General features: G+C 40.4%; 1 protein-coding gene across 3 annotated transcripts; it reads left to right on the forward strand.

Annotated features, from left to right (window-relative positions):
- Window positions 1-501: 501 nt before the first annotated feature.
- Window positions 502-20,566, forward strand: ttc12 (tetratricopeptide repeat domain 12). 3 transcript variants are annotated; one of them, XM_055196422.2, is made up of 21 exons: window positions 504-813; window positions 1,030-1,193; window positions 1,612-1,642; window positions 1,888-1,965; window positions 2,064-2,185; window positions 2,285-2,344; window positions 2,681-2,752; window positions 2,858-2,918; window positions 3,463-3,651; window positions 6,848-6,917; window positions 7,439-7,527; window positions 7,829-7,997; window positions 8,428-8,517; window positions 9,420-9,483; window positions 9,581-9,715; window positions 9,953-10,045; window positions 10,197-10,265; window positions 12,570-12,671; window positions 13,206-13,305; window positions 13,426-13,651; window positions 20,125-20,566. In XM_055196422.2, exons 1-21 carry the CDS (start codon window positions 756-758, stop codon window positions 20,192-20,194), a joined length of 2,112 nt encoding a protein of 703 aa, XP_055052397.2. In that variant the 5' UTR covers window positions 504-755; the 3' UTR covers window positions 20,195-20,566. The 3 variants fall into 3 exon arrangements, with proteins under 3 accessions (XP_055052398.2, XP_055052399.2, XP_055052397.2); XM_055196423.2 differs by lacking the exon at window positions 3,463-3,651 and having other exon boundaries at window positions 502-813; XM_055196424.2 differs by lacking the exons at window positions 3,463-3,651; window positions 6,848-6,917; window positions 7,439-7,527 and having other exon boundaries at window positions 502-813.
- The last annotated feature ends 83 nt before the right edge of the window (window positions 20,567-20,649 follow it).

The following is a 20,649-nucleotide window of genomic DNA, read 5'->3' on the forward strand; positions in this document are numbered from 1 at the left end:
CTTTTGTGTTCATCAGATAAAAGAAATGCATACAGGTTTAGAACAACATGAGGATGAGTAAATGATGACAGAATTTTCATTTTAAAGTGAACTATCCCTTTAAGGTAGGTGGAAGTATTATACACCCATGAGAGATTTGTGTAGTTTGGTATAATTTAAATTTTTTTTTAAGCATTAATTTTTGCAACAAACATCACTTCACATACATTGCTTAAACGTATCTCAGATGGTGTTGTTGGATATTCAAATTGCTGACTTAAATTGGTGGCAAAATATTTAATCTTATTGCACAAAATCAATCAAGTTTGACGCACTGAATGGACTTCACGCGGCCCTGCGCAGACCAATAAGCGTCTAACATCAAAATACCGCGAGAGCAACTCGACAGTTAGGTTATCGACTCGTTCTCGCGTTAATTTGATGTCATACGTACGTACGTAAGATCAATATTTAACCGAACAACGATGCAATTAATCATCTTTTCAAAGATTATTCGGAATTATATACATTAATTTATAGACTACATTTACCTATAACTTATAGACTTTTTACATTTATAAATCAAAATTTTCTTTAAAATACACTATTTGATAGTAAGTGCAGTTGCAGTACCTTGCCTTCGAGGAAAGAGGGCGCCTATTTCTCCTCCAAACGCTTGTCTCCTATTGCTATGGTGACAAACTCACAAGCTTAAACAAGACTTCCGGATTACATTGGATAACTCCGTAAATACCTGTATCTTTTCGTTTGTAAGGATGGCTTTGCAAGACAGTGACGACTTCGAAAGATTTCTGAGCAATGTTGACCAGATAAGTAAGTTTCGCTTTGTTTTTTATAACTTAGTGTACTGTACATCAAATCTTCAAGAGACGCTTGCATTTAAATAGAGTATATTTGCAAACCGTTGCGTCAGCTTTGCGCCTTAAGCTATGCTTTCAATGATTTATAACATAAAACCATAACATGTAAATGTTGTTGCACTTTTAAGTAAGACAGGAGTGTAACTTTTGAGTCATTTTCTGATGACAGGTGAGCTGGTGAAGGAGTTAAACTCCAGTGATGGGTCCTGTCAGGAGGTTGCGTTTAAAAAGGCCGATCAGTTCATCGCCTCCCTGGAAGAGATGGAACCATGTAAAACCAAAATTAATAAGACAGCTATAAACACAAATCCCTCATCTGAAAATAGCCCACTGGTAGAGTATTAACTGTACATACAATATATACAGTAAAATATTACGTGTACACCATTTTGGTGGATATTTTGTTATGTTAAGCAATACAATACAATACACAAAATAAGACATTTTGAGGAATGTTTTTAACAAAGTTGATCTGATGCCCCATTGACATTCATAGTAGAATAAAAGAATACAATGGAAGTCATTGGGGCGTTTTATCGGTTTGATGACAAACAATCCACAAAATATATCTTAATTTGTGTTCATCAGAACAAAGTAATTTATACAGGTTTGTAACAACATGAGGGTGAGTAAATAATGATAGATTTTACATTTTTGGTTGAACCATCCCAAGGAAACCACATATACAAACATTTTCATGCATTGTTTAGACCATTAAACGTATTTCACATTGTTGTTTTTTCATGTTTAGAATATCCAGTGTGAATCAGCCCAAAATCCAGGTGGGATTTGCATAAATCCTTTTTGTTTTAGTGGATGACAGGTCTTTTTCACTTTTTAAACATTTGGTTTTGAATATAAAACCAATAAAACTAAATAATAAATAAATACAAACTTGCTTACCTTTTTCCTCACTTATTTTATTATAAATACTTTATGAATATTGTATGGCTGCAGTAAATATACTATATACTGTATGACTATATAGTAAATGTTATAAATGAATACAACTTTTTTTCACTCCCAGAGAACTTCATAAGAATATTAGAAAAAGATGCAGAGGAAAGAAGTCAAAGAAGAAAGATGAACGAGGACAAAGCTAATGGTGGGGACATGATTTCTGACAGTGAAAATGAATTTCTGCATTGCCTGGTTGCGTTTTTCATTACATCTAGATTTTCTCTATCCCCATATGACCTGCAGCATTAAGGGAGAATGGGAATAAAGCGTTCGCTCGAGGTGATTACGAAACAGCTGTCAGGTTTTACACTGAAGGGCTGGACCAGTTGCGAGACATGCAGGCCCTGTACACGAACAGAGCTCAGGTGCTTCACACGCTTACTACTAGATTCATTTCAGTACAACCTTTGCAAAAATATAAGCTACATCTTTGTGTATGTCTCATACATTTACCTTTTATGTAGGCATTTATCAAGCTGAAGAGATATAAGGAGGCCATAAGTGACTGTGAGTGGGCTCTGAGGGTGAGTACAACAGTGGGAAAGAGGTCAGAGAAATACCATTTTATTTTAAAGTATCAGCCAAGGAAGGTAGAGAGATCCCGATCTTTATTTGTTTGATGAGAACATACGGCTCCAATAAAGCGGCGTCCTTTGAACTGTGCAGTTGTTCTGCATTACAATTGTTTTTTTAAGTTTCTCCTGCGCTGGCCAAATAGTGTATCTGATTTTTGGAAAACTTTTAAAAGACCTTTAGAAAAAAGTTTTTCTTAGTTTGAAGAAAAATCCATTATGATAAGTAATGCATTTTTCACTGTTTACCATTTTCATTTGGCTAAATAATATTTAATTCATTCACAGTGCAATGAGAGGTGTATCAAAGCATACGTGCACATGGGAAAATCACACCTAGCGCTCAAAAACTTTTCTGAGGTTTGTATCGTTCATAATAAGAGTGTCTGTATCTGAATTGCATGCACATTTCTCACCTCATTCATCCTCTTTGCTTTTACTGTGTTTGCTTTGCATCATCCCCAGTCCAGGATATGCTATCAAAAGATTTTGGAGATAGAGCCACAAGGCGAGACCATGGTCAAAGGTAAGATCTAAGAAGTATATGTAGATCTAAGGAAAAAAGCAAGGTCAATATTCATATATTACTGTTTTTATTACAACAAACACTGTTAAATACACATTACTGGAGTAATATTAGAGTTATGTGCAATACAGTAGCTTTATGTTTGTGTTCTTTCTGCATATATAATTTGTTTTAACCAGCATCTCTCAGTGGTTTCAAAAATACACTTCAATAAGCCATTTCTCTTTCTCATAGATTTACACAAATATACATAATGTCAGATGGTTACATCAGCAGGTTTTGAACGCTGGATCAATTTCAACTATATCAATATACCCCATGCATTTTCTTGGATTTTCCAGTAATTTTTGCATAAAAGAAAGACGCTTCCATGCTGAAAAAACAGCATCAGACCAGCATGGGAATTATGCTGGGCTATGCTGGTTTGATGCTGGTTTACCTGGTGGCCACCACTCACCAGCATACCAGCACCAAAACACAACATATGCTGGTCTTGCTGGTTTTTCCAGCAGGGTTATGAAATAATCACCATACATTTCAACAGCCTATTTGACCCAAGTGGATTTGGAAGAGAAGGTGACTGTGCAGGAAAAGATGGCATGGGAAGAGTTTAAAGAGGGGGCCGAGCAGGACACTGCAGTTCCTGAGCTACTGAAAAAACTCAGCCGACCAAATGAGATCAATCTTTACTACTGTGGTGGAGTGGAGCTACTCTCACGAGCTATTAAAGACTGTAAGTTCACATTATTAATTCAGAGTCATCTACTTTCGGACAGGTACCTTTGTTTATCACGGAACCCTGACGTACTGCAATTTTCGGTACAGTAGATTTAACAAATGCCCGGGCCATGGCATCGAACTTCAGTTATGTGTGAAATATTCCTTCTGTTAACTCAGTGTTGTTTTTGTGACTAGAGTGATTTTTCTTGCGCTCAGGATCGATAGAGACGGGAGAGAATTGAGGAATTTTGTGCGAAGGGCTCATTGATTCTGCTCTGTGGTTCATTTGCAGTTCATGATAAGGAAACTAATCCTCATGATCAGCCACAGAGGACAGACACAGCTCGTGACATGAGCGCTGGCTCCGAAGCTTTTAGACTCTATTAGTGAATGTTTGCATTACCCATTAGTTACGTGCATCTTCTGTTCTATTCTGATCACGTGTACTACCACTGAACAGGTCGGGGCTTAAAGTGTAAACGTATAGGGGTGGTTTCATGGACAGGGATCAGCTTAAACCAGACTAGGCCTTAGTTTAATTGTGAAATATAACTAGTTGTAACAAACATGCCTTACTAAAAACAAAGGGCACTGATGTATTTTAAGATATGTCAGTGCAAGATGTTTTCAGTTTGGACAGCTGTTAAATTGTTTTTAATCCAGGACTAGTCTAATCCCTGTCCGAGAAACAGCCCCATTATGTTTTTTTCAAGTATGTCACAAAAATGACCAAATATGGTATATATTTGTAGCAGTATTTTAAAGTTGAGATGGCAGCTTTCCTGTGAGTGGCCGTGGTTTCAGCACCAACCATAGACTTTAAAAAAAGATGGATAACGCCCGTTAGCTCTCTTCCATTGGTGAAAAGTGAAGCCGATAGTGTCCCGATACGGCGCCGGCATCTTGGGGTCTTTAGTCTGCGCAGTAGAGATTCGGGGACCAGTCCTGCGCAGTAGTAAGCAGGAAGTAAAGCCGCAAAATCAAGGGCCCACCCTAGCTCTCGCAGAATGCGCATATTACGGCTGTCAATCATGACGTCACACCACCGTTTTTATTATTTTAGCATTAAATTGTAATACAGTAATTGACAGAAACCAGCTTTGGAAAAAAGATAATTGAAATGTAATTAAATTGTTTAGTTGGTATCAAGTCCCATTGAATAACATGGGGAGGCGGGGTTTATGACGTATACTAGGACCAGTCACTGGGGGGGGGATCGAGACGTTTTGGCTTCACTTTTCAGGGCTTGTGCGGCACGCTTGGTACCAACAGAGGACATGCGCTTGTGACTAGAAGGGATACAGCTATGGCCAAAATCTTGTGAAATCTCGTCGGGTAAGCGTTGCTTTCATCCTAATCCTATCCCCAAACCTAACCCTAAACCCAATTTTTCATGGGATATAGGCTGTAGCTGTATCATATCTAGCTAGAACTATAAACTAGTTATATATCCTAATTAAACTAAGGCCTAGTCCTGGTTTAAGCTAATCCCTGTCCGGGAAACCGCCCCATACCCTACAAATCTGGCCGTAGCTTTATTTCCTCTAGCCAGAACCTGGACACGCCCCCAGTGTTTGAAAGCAAAGAATCCTGCTTATTTTTACAAGATTTTACATTTTTTATTATCTTGGCATTTTTTCATTGGCATATTTCAATTAGGCTTGATGGTTAATAACTAGGGCTGTCAATAGATTAAAATATTTAATCGCGATTAATCGCATGATTTCATGAGTTAACTCGCAATTAATCACAAATTAATCGCACATTTTTGCGTGTTGCGTTAATCGCGCGTTCATAAAATTAGTGCCGTTAAAATGAATTTGCGTTAACGCGTTATTAACACGTTTATTTTGACAGCCCTATTAATAACACATTTTTTTCTGTGGTGCGACAAACTGAGAACAGATTTAATATTGGATATTACACACTGCAGTTCGAAACTTTTGCTTCTCTATCACCATCACTTTGTAATAAAAAATAAAAAGGTTTGTGTACTTACTTTAATGTGTTATGTGTATGAAGTCAAATGACATTGGACTGGCATTTCACATGAATTTTTGGCTTTAAATCGATAGTTCACTCCAGAATAATTTTTTATCTCCAATCTCTTACCCTTTGTCGTCCCAAACCCATAATTCCATCTTCAGAATACAGTTTAGATATTTTTTAATGAAAACAGAGAGGCTTGTGACTGTCCCGTAGACTGCTATTCAACCACCACTATTCAAGCCCAAAAATGTACATGTGCCATCTGTGGTTCAATCAGAATATTATAAAGCAACAAGTAAGTTTTATCCGCAAAGAAAACAAAACTAACGACTTTATTCAACAATTTGTTTTCCCTCTTGGCGCATTTACGAGCAGCCTACGAGTTGACGGCGTGACTTGCTGACGTAGTTGCTTGGCATGAACTCATAGCCTGCTCGTGAACGCACCAAGGATGAAAACAAATTGTTGAATTAAGTTGTTAGTTTTGTTTCCATTGTTTGTGCACAAAAGTGTTCTCTTCATTTCATAATATTCTGATTGAACCACTATATAAATATTTATAAAATATTATTTAATTAAAGAGTTAATGTTTTGAAAAGACTTTTTCTCTTTAAAGTCACCTAATGTAAGAAATGTACTTTTATATGTTGTTTGAACATAATTAACCAGCAGCTCATTTGCATTTACAGTTAAGAGTTTTAAATTAAGAGACCATCAATTATATTTTTTTGTTTTAATTTTCAAAATGTTTATTTAATTTTTTTCGTTTCAACTTCAGTCTAACTGAAACATAATAGTATAGAGCATTTCAGTATAGCTCTGTGTTTATATATGTCAAATTTAGCAGAAAGGCCAACCTGACATATTTATTCAAAGTTGTTTCAAGTGTAAAAAGTAATTAACAGGTACGGCGTAAATCCACCACAAACTTTCTGTGCAAACTGCCCCTTAATCTTAAAAGCTCTCCAAGATGCAAAGCTTTCAGATAGTATTTTGTACAAGTCTTTGTGAACTAATTTCTTATATTTCCAAGAAATAATGGCTGCTTTTGTGTAGATAAGGGAACACTTTTTTCCCTGTGAGCTTTTGTTTATTCTTGCTTCCTGCTCTTTTGCCCTTGAATGTAGTGGTATTGTGTGTCTGAGTCTTCAGTGGTTCTGTTATGAAATATGGCTTTCACTACACATAGTAACACCGACATTATCTGGTGTCCCTCACAGGTACCGGGCAGACGTTATTCAGATTAAACAATGGCTTCAGCATCATTAATGACAATAACATTGTAAAGAGGTAAGGTTGCCAATGAAACGAACCTGACAGTTCATGTGTGTTCTTTGAACATTCGGAAACGGCTTATGTAATGTAGTGTAATAGGCTTTCGAAACTGTGCCAAAAGCTCTTTGTGTGTGTCCGGCATATTCATTGTTGTAAAGTGTGCATGCTGAGTCCAAATATGATTGATTACATCCTCAAAACATATCAAACAGCTGTCTCTCTCCACTTATCATTTGTCTTGCTACAACCAGAAATGCTATTAAATATAAATCGACTCTTTTACATAGATTTGAAGGACAGATTTGTAATCTCGGTTCTGTTGTGTGGTCATGGTTTCTGTAGGATTTCCCTTTCATCCCAGAATGAATTTTAAAGAGTTTATCTGTATCTGACAATGATTTATTGGGTTGTTGTGGACATTTGCGGTTTGTTTAATTATTTTGCATGGATGTAGTCTCTCATTCATGGACATGTTCATTTACTGTAACTCCATATGAGATGCAGTGCATGACTAGTCTTTCATCCTCTGTGTTTAGCTGTCTTTCCCAGAATTTTAAAGAACCATATGCGATGGATCTATGCCTGTCTGTCCTCAAACTATGGAGGATTGTTTGTTGTGAAAACGGTAAGATGAAATAAACATGAGGCTCATCAAAAATAGCAATCTCTTCTGGTTTACTCCTTCTTTAAATCAGCTTCACTTCAGACAACTTAAAATGTATCCACACTACTTTTTTTCCTTTTAAATTTATTTAGATATTAATTTATCCTCTTCCTGCCCACTAGCAGTGAAATTGTTATTGCCACCAACATTACAAGTCTCTTTAGCAAGTAGATTGTGCCCTTCAGGTATGTTCTCATTAACTGCACAACTAAATCTGCATTTGTCTTCATTAAATCTTCTCCATAATTGTGCTCCTTTTCAGAGCTGAACCAGCAGCTGCTAATAGAGTGTCCCAATGCACGACAATACATTATCCAGCTGTTGGCATCACCCATAGATGACATATATCGGGAATGCCTGAATTTGCTCAGCATGTACTCCCAGACCCCGTACGGAAGGGAGTTACTTATCAACAACCTTCATGTAAATCAGTACGTATTTGGATGACTAACTGAATGTATGGAAGTGTGTTGCAAGGGCAAATAAAGGATGTCACAGCTGGTCAGATGCTGTGACTGTAGATATATCAACACGCCTGTTTTTCACAAACTTTAGTTAGTGTGTAATGTTGCTATAATAGCATACATAATACCTGCAAAATGATAAAGCTCAAAGTTCACTGCCAGGTAATATATTTTCTTTAACAGAATACTTTCTTGTGCAGTATTTACATTGCAAAAACATTTAAATGCCAATTTCATCTTAACTTTCTCTGTTGTTTACAAAGCAAGTGGGGGTATGTGTTTCTGGTATCTGGTATCCATCTCATTAGCTATGATGTAGAAGATCTCCTACTGTTAGCATGTTTTATTCAAGTTCATTTAATGAAGCTTCATAATGAATGCATTCTGTCTTATTTAGAATGGCAGAGACCCTGATGGGCAGCATTTGCCGGGATACCAGCTCACTTTCTTCATTGGCGGTTCTGGAGAGCTTGGCTACAGAAAACAAGTATGTACACTAATACGTTTGACCTTCACGTGCCACCTCAGTTGATGAATATCTGCATAAAACTGAGAAAAGTATCCTTTAACAAAATCCTGGGCACAACCTACCCAGGAGCCCATTAGATTCCCATACATCACAGTCTTACATATTAAATCGAGAGCACATTCCATTCATTCAGCTCAACAGCTCGGGCCTCTTGAGGATGCAAAGTGAGCACATTTAAGACAAACAATCCATCACTTTCAACAGTCCCTCTATTTATCTCAGAGAGAGCGATCAGCCCATCACTGTTTTAAGTCGTTCGCCACATTAAAGACGCGCTCGCGCTGACCAGGACATGGAATTGAAAATCAAGTTACTTCATGCACAACAGAAAATGAGAATGTTACTGTTTGATAGATAGTCGATAAAACGTGTACAGCGATTTTAACTGGTTCCTAGTTTCTAGATAAGGCTGCAGCCAATTTGGTTTGTCTTAAGTTGTATGCACAAAGTCAGCAATGTGGGATTTGAAACCACAGCTCTGCTTGGATAAGTGATCACTTCATTATAAAACGCTTTAGATCTGAGGCTTGATGTGCACTAAGGCAAGATGGGTATGTGAGGATAGGAATACATTTATTCATTAATAAATGTATTAATAATTATTTGTTCATATGAGAAGCTCAGATGCAAAAGCCTCTAAATGCCACCTGCATCAAAAATTAGTTTATGATATTAACCAAATGCTCTCGTCACGTATTACACGGTCATCAAATACTTTCCCCTGAGGTCTGTTTAATCCCAGCCTCAGGCCATTCAGAAATACTGCTTTGTTGGCAGAATCCAGTAGGAGACATGTCAGACCCACTTTTGCATCTGTGCTCTTTACAGTATATGTTTATTCAACATATGTCTTTTTACAGATTTAAGATTCAGTCAAGGGATAACTTCATTGCAATTTTTGCCCTTCCTTTTGAGCATCTGCTGGTATGTATTGTGTCTCAAAGTGTCAGTAGCTTTAAAAATGTAAAAAGATTTTTTTTGGCCAATGCTGTTTTTTTTATTTGAAATCTTTAATTTTTAGTCAAACATTGTGACGGCTAACCACAAGACGCTGGCTTCCTTAATCTCAGTGATAGGAAGTTTGGCTCTGGATGATGTCATTGGTATAAAGATGGCCAACCGTGAAGAATTTTGGAGATGTTCTCTCCATGCCATGGTAAGCCTGATTCAGACCATAACCCTTTATGTCACAACCAAGCTAACAAGTATCCCGTCCTTGAACGTTACTGAATAATGCATAACATTTGGCTGTGTGGATTTGCCTCTAAAGGTTTTTTTCTAAGCTCCTTTTGCTATCTTGGTGCGAAACAGCTATTTCCCACAGAAACTGAACTGTGAAAGGACACAAATTAAATTTTAAGCGTGTCGAGATAAAGCACTGTTTTTGTTGCAGGAGCATCACATTGGCTGTGAATGTGAAAGTGTCCTATATCCACTTCTGGGTTTAATGATCAACTTAGCCTCACATCCCTTTCAAATAACTCAGGTAATGCAGGAAGCTTTATACATTGTATTTAGATAGCACTTTAACGGTTTTAGTATCCGAAAGTAAAGGGTTGACTGGATATGTTCCAGTCATGTGTGAAACAGCAGTGGCATATGTGAGATCACATTTTTGGGTTTCTTTCAACACACAGGAACTTGCTGTTCTGACCAGCAGCAGGTGCTTGGAACTGCTGTGTGATCCCCATGGAGGCATCATCACAGTAAGTTAAAATTATTTTACAAAGATCAGAGCGGCTTTACCTCAACCCCTGATGACTGGAGCTCTAACGTTTGAACTGTTGATTTCTGTTCATGGATTATTTAAACGTTCATCTTAGAGGATGCAAGGTTGTTTTGATTTCCAGCTTATTTCCATCTCTGGAGCATCTACAATCACAAAAACGCTTCACACATATGGAGGGCCCTATGATTTCCGCAATGCGGAAAATGCGGACGGAATCACAGAATCCAAGAATAAAAATTGTATTTTCTGTACAATGCGGAATGTCGGGGAATTTGGCAAATTTTGGATTTAGTCATTTTTAACACCTAGTATAACTCATTTTCAAATCCTATTTTTTTACGTGGTTTCATTATTCAGCAAATAAAATGACAGAAATGCGGAGAAACAGTTTCCGTTTGTGTAATGTTGGATGTAAAGAAAGGTTTGTCTGTTTTTCGTCATGCATTGCAAACAATGGCTTTGTCCGAAAACTTAGGCAGCCTAGCTGCCTCATGAGGCAATGACTTCGGAGGCATGAAGGCAGCTCAGAGAAACGCTTTCGGACACACTTCATAGGCAGCGTGTTTGAAATATAAACAGAGAGCACCTTTGTAATAACTAATCACATATTTGAAAACTTCAATACTAATTTCTTGCTAGAAATGCAATTAAAAGGTGTTAAAAGTGAAAATATACATTTATTTACACTAAATTTGTGCTCCAGATGCTTTCTTGGCCGCCATTTTATTCTTTCGAGCTCGACCAATCACATTCCCCATGCGCAGGGGCGTCATGCATCAATTTTTTTTAAGGGGACACAGTGTGCACAGCTCAAAGAAATGTGTGCATACACAGACATCAAACGAAATCAGTCTTTTAATTGTGTCATTAATGCATTTTGCACAACAATTGCATCCTATAAAATGTAATTTTAAATGTAAATATAAACAATGAAAATGACATAAGCTATAGCCACGTGTTTTAATCTTCGATTTAAAAAAATATATATGTTTAGATAAAATTATTAGAGGAACGGATTTTTGCATTAAATTTGACCTCATATGTGAGCATGTGTGATTACGCGCCCTTGTGAACTCTGGCGAACTTTAGCTTGTACCAAGAAGATGAATCTAGAAATCTCTACTATTTTAACATGGAGACGGTCACATTTAACCATACATTTTCTACACAGAGGAAGTTAACTGCACATTACCGTACTGGGGTTTGGAAATGTTGTGAGCGTTTCTTACATGTTTTATTTCCTCAGATAGCAAAATGCAACAGCAAAGAGCTTGTGAGCGCGCTCAGAAGCTGATGACGTCTGCGGCTGCGCTGACTGCAGCGCCACCGGAATAAAATAATGTACCACGATCAAAACATCAAAATGGCAAAAATCTCTGAAAAGTGACAAGGGTGCAGCACAAAATTTATAATATTGTTTAATTAATCAGATTTAAAGACAACCAACAGATTAATGGACGCTTCTTTGATTTTGAGCTTGCATGCAAAATCCATTTGGCTAAAAAAACCGAGGGGTCATGTGCCCCCTCAGTTTGTATGGGCATGACGCCTCTGCACATACGCATAGAGTTGTGGGACAAGATGATGAAGGTATCTCAGGAGTAAGGAAGTAAACCTAACATTGGATTCGGACATGCCTTGATGCCTCAGAAGGCAGCAATTTAGTGTTTTCGGAAATAGACGATGACAAGTGTTGCCTCATCAGATCGCAAACAGGTTTTGTCACAGTATACCCTTGTATGCCTTGCTTGCACACATGTCTGTTGATAAGATATACTTTTTGATTTAACTATTAAAACTAAAATCCAGAAAAATGAAAAGGAAAATACAGAATTTGAGAATAAATTAAACAGAATTTTGTAAATAATAAAACGTATTTGATAGGGTCCTACATATGGATTGTATAATATTAAAAATGCATGTTCAGTGTAAATATATAAGTGCTCTCAGATGAAGTTTTAACATCCCCAAGAGAAGCACTATGCATGCAAAGAAACATTTACATAATGATTACTGTAGCAGTCTCAGGCCTCAGCCCAGTTTCCCCAGACTATGTAAATCAGGCCCCAGGTTGTTTACTTGGGTTTTGCTGCTCTGGCACCTTATATCGCTCCAGTCAATGTGTGTTTCTCAGAGTGCAATTAAGGTGAAACGACTTCATTGTTTTACTTTATGTAGAACTGATGGTGAAGTTTCTCAGCAGTTTGGACAAACTGCTACAATACAAACAAAGCCTAATCCTTTCCTAAAAAATCTTACCTTGTTTTTTCTGTGGCTTCAGAGAGTGGCAGGTTTGCTGAGTGCCCTCCTCCCGACATCTCGTGCCGCCACTCAGGAAGTTGTGCAGAATGGAATAGTGAAGAGATTGCTAAAGATTTTAAAGGTAAAGTTTATGTAAGAGATAATGTATGATCAACAGGGTGATCAGGGTTTATAACACCCTAAAGGGGCTTTCATAGGGGACTGTACATTATCCTGCCTATTATATGACTTCTTGCCCCATAAGTAATGAGAAACAAAATATTGGTTTGAAATTAAATATTTAATTTAGTTATTTTATTACGGAAATATTTACTCTAGGTAGTACTGATAGAGTAGCCTGGATAAGGGCTCTGATATAAATGAATGCACAAATGTACAGTGGTTATTGAGAAAAATCAGATCATAGATGATTCAATTGACCAATCAGAATCAAGTATTCCAGACAGCACTATGTGTGTTTATGCTATTTCATTGTAGCATACAACATCATTTGCAAGTGTGACATTCAGGGTGGCTGCCTAAGCATCCAAAAGTAGACAGCAAAGCATTTCACTAAATTTTAGGAACTCATCTACTGTAATATATGCCAGTCTTTTAGGATTGTAAGTATAGGTGAAATTTTAACTGAAGTTTGCTTGTGGGTCTTTTCTTCCAGGTAGGGGGAGAGATGAGCTCCAGATATTCCATTAAAGCCCTGGCAGTCTGCACTGCTTCTATACCACAGGCCTGTGAGGAGCTGGTTAAGCTTGACAAGAGTGAGTTCGGAGGTGTGGGGGAGGCAAAGGATTGCATTGAATAAGATATCTTAAGTTCTGTGACCTTACTGTTGCTTTGTGTGTGCGTCTGTGCGTGCTGCACACCTTTTGTTCATTCAGGGCTGCACACCTTGAGAAAACTTCTGGGCGGTATTGATGAGGTGGTGGCAGGGAACGCAGCTCTGTGTATTGGGCATTGCTTAGAAGTAGAAGGAGCTGCCCGTGGCCTCCTGGGCACAGACTGTGTATCGCTGCTGCTACGCCACGCTGCCGGGGACGCTAAGAGAGTGGCTGTCAAGCAGAATGCAGCCATCACCCTTGGGAAGCTGTGCAAAGCAGAGCCCAGGTATAATGAAGTCAGATTTGCCTTTCTTCAGGTGTTCATCTGTATTATATTGATTACCAGTAATGCTGATGTACGTATACACTGAAGTTGTTCTGTGGGGAACGTGAAGGTTAAAAGAAAAACGACTTATCAAAATTCAACACAACATGTGTTATACTACTTTGTAAATGCACGAGGAACAAAAATTGCTGTTGGTTTCAGGTCTGCAGTATACGAACATAAACATCATGTTTAGGTGTTGAAGTGATAAAAAAGGCATTTGCATTAAAGTCTAATGCTGCGTTTACACCAACCGCGTTTGGTGCGGAAGACGCGCTTCCGCCTCATTCACGCGTCTAGGTCGCGTGAAAGGTGCAAATTGAGATTTGTGGGCGGTATGCGTGAATGGTGCTTTTTGTGCATTTTGTGTTTGACGCACATCAAATGCTTGCTTTTTCCGCGCATCTACTTCGCTCTACACGCGCGAATGCATTCAAACTGTTCATGCGGCAAACTAGGCGCGGTAGACGCAATTTTGACGCCTGAAACACGGTTGGTGTAAACGCACCATAAGGTTGCATAAACACAGTCAGTGTTTGGAATTGACAACTGTATTAAGACGTGTGACTCTTAATTTGTACTATTCATACGGTAGTGTTCATCAGCTTCATCCATCAAATACTAAATTATCAGTTTGTTTAATTTTCTAAAAATGTAAAAATAAAAGTTTGTAAGCGTTTTAATATTAAATAAAAAATATAATTAAAACTAATGAAAATGTAAAAAATAAATACCAATATCTAAAAATAAAACCTAAAGCTGGATTGTTCTGTTGTGTGAATGCAGCGGCAAAAACAGCCAATGGTGCTCTATCTGTGAAATCCAGGCTAAAGTCTCATAATCTTATTATGAGATTTAGAGCATCAAAGTTTGTTATTAGTCATCGGTTTTACTTTAAGTTCAGTCTTTAAAATGGCCTTACTCGCCATAGATATCAAGGTTATATTTTTACAGAATGTTCTTAACATTATGTAGGATGATTTTTTAGTAAGAAAACAGTAAATCAAAAAATGACTTTATGTCAGTGGCGGCCGGAGACTTTTTTTGGGGGGGCGCACAATGCAAAGTTCGTCACAGCATATATGTAGCCTATCATATGTGTGGTTCATAATTTTAAAATATGTGTTCGGCGTGTTGAGTGAACCTATGTGCATCACGTGTCTTGTCAAAATAAGTGCCTGCTGCAGTCGCGTCTAAAGGGTTTATGATAAAAGAGACGCTCGCATTTGCCAGATACTCGTATAATCTTATGCGTAATCATAGATTACTGTTAAGGGAGTAATCTATGTCTTGCGTGTATTTTGTGAATCAATCGTCAAGGCGGTTTACGCTCGCGTCACCTGTCGCATCTCGCCCGTCACCTCCTCAGTTGTAGTCAGAAGAATTTGAGGTCTCTTCGTGCCATTTACATTCCGGGCACGCTCAATGTAGAGGCGGATGCGCTCTCTCGGGCTGCGCGTCCCGGCGAATGGCGACTCCACCCCATTGCGGTTCAGCAGATTTGGAGACGTTTCGGCAAAGCGCAGATAGATCTGTTTGCTTCCCCAGAGACGACTCATTGTCACCTGTTCTATTCACTAGCCGACGACTCGCTCGGCGTGGATGCATTGGCACACAGCTGGCCGCGAAACATGCGCAAATACGCGTTCCCTCCGGTGAGCCTCATTGCGCAAACCCTATGCAAAATCCGAGAGGACGAGGAGAGCGTGCTGTTGGTGGCACCGTATTGGACAACCAGGAGTTGGTTTCCAGAACTCTCTCTCCTCGCGACAGCCCCTCCGTGTAAGATTCCCCTGAGGAAGGACCTTCTTTCTCAACAAGAGGGCACATTATGGCACCCACGCCCCGACCTGTGGTACCTCCATGTGTGGTCTCTGGACGGGGCACGGAGGATGTGAGTGATTTACCGCAAGAGGTATCTAACACTATTGCTGCTGCGCGAGCGCCGTCTACGAGACAGGCTTACGCGCTTAAATGGAACCTGTTTGTCGACTGGTGTTCTTCCCAAAGTGAAAACCCCCGAGAATGCCCGATTAGTGTTGTGCTTTTATATCTCCAGCGTCTTTGGAGAATAGGCTGTCACCATCCACTATTAAGGTCGATACTATTATCGCTGCGATATCAGCTCACCATTCACCCGTAAACGGTAGGACAGTGGGTCAGCACGACCTGGTCATTAGATTTCTCAGAGGCGCTCGAAGACTGAATCCTTCGCGTCCTCCCTCTATTCCTCCTTGGGACCTGTCCTTGGTGCTGAAATCACTCCAGGAAGCCCCATTCGAGCCTCTGCATAGTGTGAGTGTTAAATTTCTTACGATGAAAACATGAACTCTCCTTGCTTTGGCTTCTGTTAAGAGGATAGGGGATATTCATGCATTTTCGGTCGATGATTCATGCCTTCAGTTCGGGCCGGCTGCATCCAGCGTAACACTGAGACCCCGGCCCGGCTTTGTGCCCAAAGTTCCCACCACTCCTTTCAGAGATCAAGTGGTGAATCTCCAAGCGCTGCCTTTGGAGGACGCAGACCCAGCCATGGCTTTGTTATGCCCTTTTTCGTGCACTACGTGCGTATATAGACAGGACGCAAAGTTTTAGGACCTCAGATCAGCTCTTTGTTTGTTACGGTGGCCAGCAGAAAGGAAAAGCTGTCACCAAGCAGAGGATGTCCCATTGGATTGTGGATACTATAGCCCTTGCATATCAAAAGCAGAATGTGCCTTGTCCATTTAATTTACGTGCTCACTCTACACGCAGTGTGGCATCATCTTGGGCACTGGCTCGCGGTTCCTCGCTAACAGATATTTGTAGAGCTGCAGGCTGGGCGACACCTAATACGTTCACAAGATTCTATAGTGTTCGTGTCGAGACGGTTTCCACTCGGGTTCTTTCTACTAACTAGTTAAGAATGCCGAGGGTCGGCTCGTGTGTCGGCTTGGAGCCTCTATTTTGGTGCTGTACATTTGCACCAATATGGAAGGCCATCGGGGCAAAAACGTCACAAAAACTGTTTTTGCCTCTCCTCCACCGCCCTGATAGCTGGTGTTGCGGAGCATCCGCTGTCAACCTATCACTGATGTATTTTCTGTAAACCTGTGTAGGCTAGGCGTCCACATTTGTCCCCTACGTGGGGTTCATTTGTGTGTATAGTCCGTGGGGTTCTAATCCTCCACGTTTTTCTTTAGCAGAGCCTGCTCTGCATCTCTCTACATACTATGTATTGTTCAGAGACTTCTTTGAGCAGCCCTCAGTTGTTTCATATATTTTATGTCATCCATTTAACCTTCTTAGGGGATGGCTTCCGCAGTGTTCTAGCTCCGCTCAGTTTAGACGCTTCCCCAGTTCGCTGTTCACTATCGTGGGTTAAGGATCAGGTAGTGACCGGCCTTCTGCATTTCGCCTTAGGTTCCGCCCCTTATGTGGAGGGCGGAGGGCTTTTGCAGGCACTGGAAGGGTTCAGCTGCAGTGGCGTTTTGGTAGGGATTCCCAATTCGTCGGTCACGACGTGACGTCGTAGTGACCGACTGAAAGGGAACGTCTCGGTTACGTATGTAACCCTCGTTCCCTGAAGGAAGGGAACGGAGACGTCACGTCCCGTCGCCACAGTTTGCTGTTCCATTGCTGTTTTCAGGCCGGGCACTGTTGCTCGGCTTCTCAGCAATAATATAGCTGATTTGGTATTATGCACCTGCGCCTTATATACGCACCTGGCGGGGCGGCGCCGGCATTATGCAAATACCTGCATGCCAAGTTCATTGGCATTTTTGATAGTTCTCGAAGTAGATAGGTCACCCGCGAAGCGGTTCCCAATTCGTCAGTCACGACGTGACGTCTCCGTTCCCTTCCTTCAGGGAACGAGGGTTACATACGTAACCGAGACGTTATATTGCTTTGAATGGCTCTCACCTCTCGGCTGGACACAGCGTACCGTAAGTACAGGTTTCGTTGCTCTCTCCTCAGGTCATTCACTCTCTCTGCTCTTCTCTCCACAGGTATCGACTTGGACACAAACGCACAGTTATTTTGCTTTGAATGGCTCTCACCTCTCGGCTGGACACAGTGTACCGTAAGTACAGGTCTCTTTGCTCTCTCCTCAGGTTATTCACTCTCTCTGCTCTTCTCTCCACAGGTATCGACTTGGACACAAAAGCACAGTTATTTTGCGTTGAATGGCTCTCACCTCTCGGCTGGACACAGCGTACCATAAGTACAGGTTTCTTTGCTCTCTTCTCAGGTTATTCACTCTCTCTGCTCTTCTCTCCACAGGTATCGTGGCAAATTGGCGAAGCGTCCGCTGGGGTAAGTAGTCCCTACGTGGCGTCGGAGGCGAACCCTCTCGACTGCTGGGTGATGGCAGGGGGGTGGGATAGCACAACGTCTCACCGGGCCGAGCGCTGCCCTTTCCTCGCTGCCGTCAGGCATTCGAACTCTGGACAGGGGCGCCCCCTTTGTAGAGGCCAAGGGACGATGGAATCGCTTCACCTCTCTCTCTGCAACACCAATACTCATGCAATTTAAAGTGTCAATGATAATAGCCCCAAATCGTACTCACACCGCTGCTGCTTCTCCAGCTCTTTGCTGCCACTCTTCACACCCGCCCGATGTCTAGGCGGGGAAAAGATCGTCCCGGGGCACCGTGCCACTTTCGGAGATCTGAAGCACGCTCACAACATATGCTGTATTGGACTAAGCTAGGGCCAACAGCCTCTTTGTCTTCCCTTGACGAAGTGCGTGAAGGCGGGGGTTTGTCGGACAGGACACACAGCAATACACAGCAACCCACAGCAATATACAGCACCACGTCAAAATTAAAGGTTTTCACAGCACAAAGACTCACCCACCACGCTCAGTGTACAAAAAGGACACCCGTCTTCCTTCACTTCGTTTGTTCAGATCTGGCGATGAAATATGCGGCCCAGCTAGTGGTGTCGTCGTTGTGACTGCTTCGGTAAGTATCTGTTCGGCTCGCCCACCACGCTATAATAGGGGTAGGGTCGCCCTCCTTCTCCTGGAGGAATCTAGCATAAAGCCAGGTCAATACACAGGACACTTTCAACTTGTTCTTGGTACTCACAGCAATGCCGTTTTCAATCCCCTTGTTCACTTTATCTCAATTTGCCAAATAATCCGTTCTCTTCTCAACCTTTAAGGTTCGCGATATCTTCACAATTATACTATTTCAGCCAAAAGCTCTCTCTCTTCGGGGTGCTCCTTTAAAAAGATCCACAGCTAGCCTTTCTTTCGCCTCCTGTGGCTCTGTCCTCTTTCCGCCTGCTTCTAGCAATCCCCGGATCAACAGAGCCTGCGGGCTCTTCAAAAGGTGCGGATCATCTTTCTGCCGTAGGCAGAAGGAGCTTTCCCCGTGTCGATCCCTCTCGTGTCAATCGCTCCTAACTGTGATTTTTGCTGCTTCTAAATACTGCCCTGTTCAGCGTATCCTCCAATCATCGGCCGCTCCTCTTAACTACGCACAGCTGCGCTCAATTCGCTGATTTTCCCGCTCGCGGCACTTACCGGAAGTCCGGTGTTTGTCTTTTCCGGTCCGGGCGGAAACACTTCCGGGCGGAACCAAACTTCCATAATTTTGGTTCCGCCCCAAAGAAAAAAAAGATCGTCACCTTGTGACATAAGCATCTCTTTTATCATAAACGGTTTTGACGCGTGTGCAGCAGGCACTTATTTTGACAAAACACGTGATGCACATGGTTCACATGACGCAACAAACACACACTTTCAAAACACGAGCAACACACATGACACTCCACATATTTTGAATTTGCACCCCTCGGAAGAGCAGTCACCAGCCGCCACTGCTTTATATGACACTATATCTACACCATTTGTAATAGTGGATAACAATAAAGCAGAGTCAGAGAGAGTTTATTTCAGTCTTAAAAGTCGTGTTATTGCTTATTTTATAGCTGCTTACTAGCACATTTTAGGGATTTTTGATTAAATATTTACCAATTCAACCCTTAAAGTTTTATTGACCTTACCAACGATTTAGTTTTCATCTTCATTTTTAATTAATGAAAATTTCTTATTCATGTCCAAACATTCAGCCTTAGAAAAGTAGTGGTCCACAATTTAGCTGAGCATTCCTTTATATTCTCTCAGTCAGCAAACAACATGGCCAATTAGACCGTTTTTGAAGGAGTCAAAATCGTACACAATTTATCTTTCATGAGCCTTCAACTTCAAAAAGTCAAAAATATTGCCAAAATCATCTCAGATGAGCAATATTTATATGCAGAGCACAGCGCTGGGTGATGTCTTCATGCTTGTTTGCATTTATTACTATATAATTTTTTTATATATTCTATAAATATTTTTATAGTTGTGGATTTATATTTTACTTGTCTGTGCTCATTGTGTGGCTGAAATGAGAAGGAACCTCATTCTGTTGGTTTGATAAATCTCTTGTTTTGATTTTTCAGGCACATGGTGAAACTCATGGAGCTTCATGGTTTAGAAATCCTTCATGCCTGTGCGAGATTAATCACATGATGCTCAGCCCTCCTTTGGTTCTTCGGTCAATGACCTTATAACTCAGGGCATGCATGTAAACACACACACACACATGCCCGCGCGCACACACACACACGCATACAAATTACCATCATGTGTTAAGTCCTATCTAGACTATGCAGCTGTTTCCTGTTTTAACTGCAATTAAAGAAAATTAACATTGACATGAGACTGTGTTATCCGCCGTTGTAGAGAACATGTTGCCTTGGGATGCTATTCAAAACGTTTAAATTTCCTTTTATCCCAAATGACTCACTTGGGAAGTGTGCTCCTTTGATTACAACATTTCTGTTTGTTGATAAATGGATTAACGTTAGCTTTCACATTCATGAATAAAAATGAATAATAAAACTACATTTCAAGATAATTATATTTAAAGTTTGCTTATCTATGCAGACTTTTGAAAGTGTTTGATGATGCAAAAAGTTACAATT

Source organism: Misgurnus anguillicaudatus, chromosome 24, assembly GCF_027580225.2.
Source record: "Misgurnus anguillicaudatus chromosome 24, ASM2758022v2, whole genome shotgun sequence".
NCBI classification, from domain to species: Eukaryota; Metazoa; Chordata; class Actinopteri; order Cypriniformes; family Cobitidae; genus Misgurnus; species Misgurnus anguillicaudatus.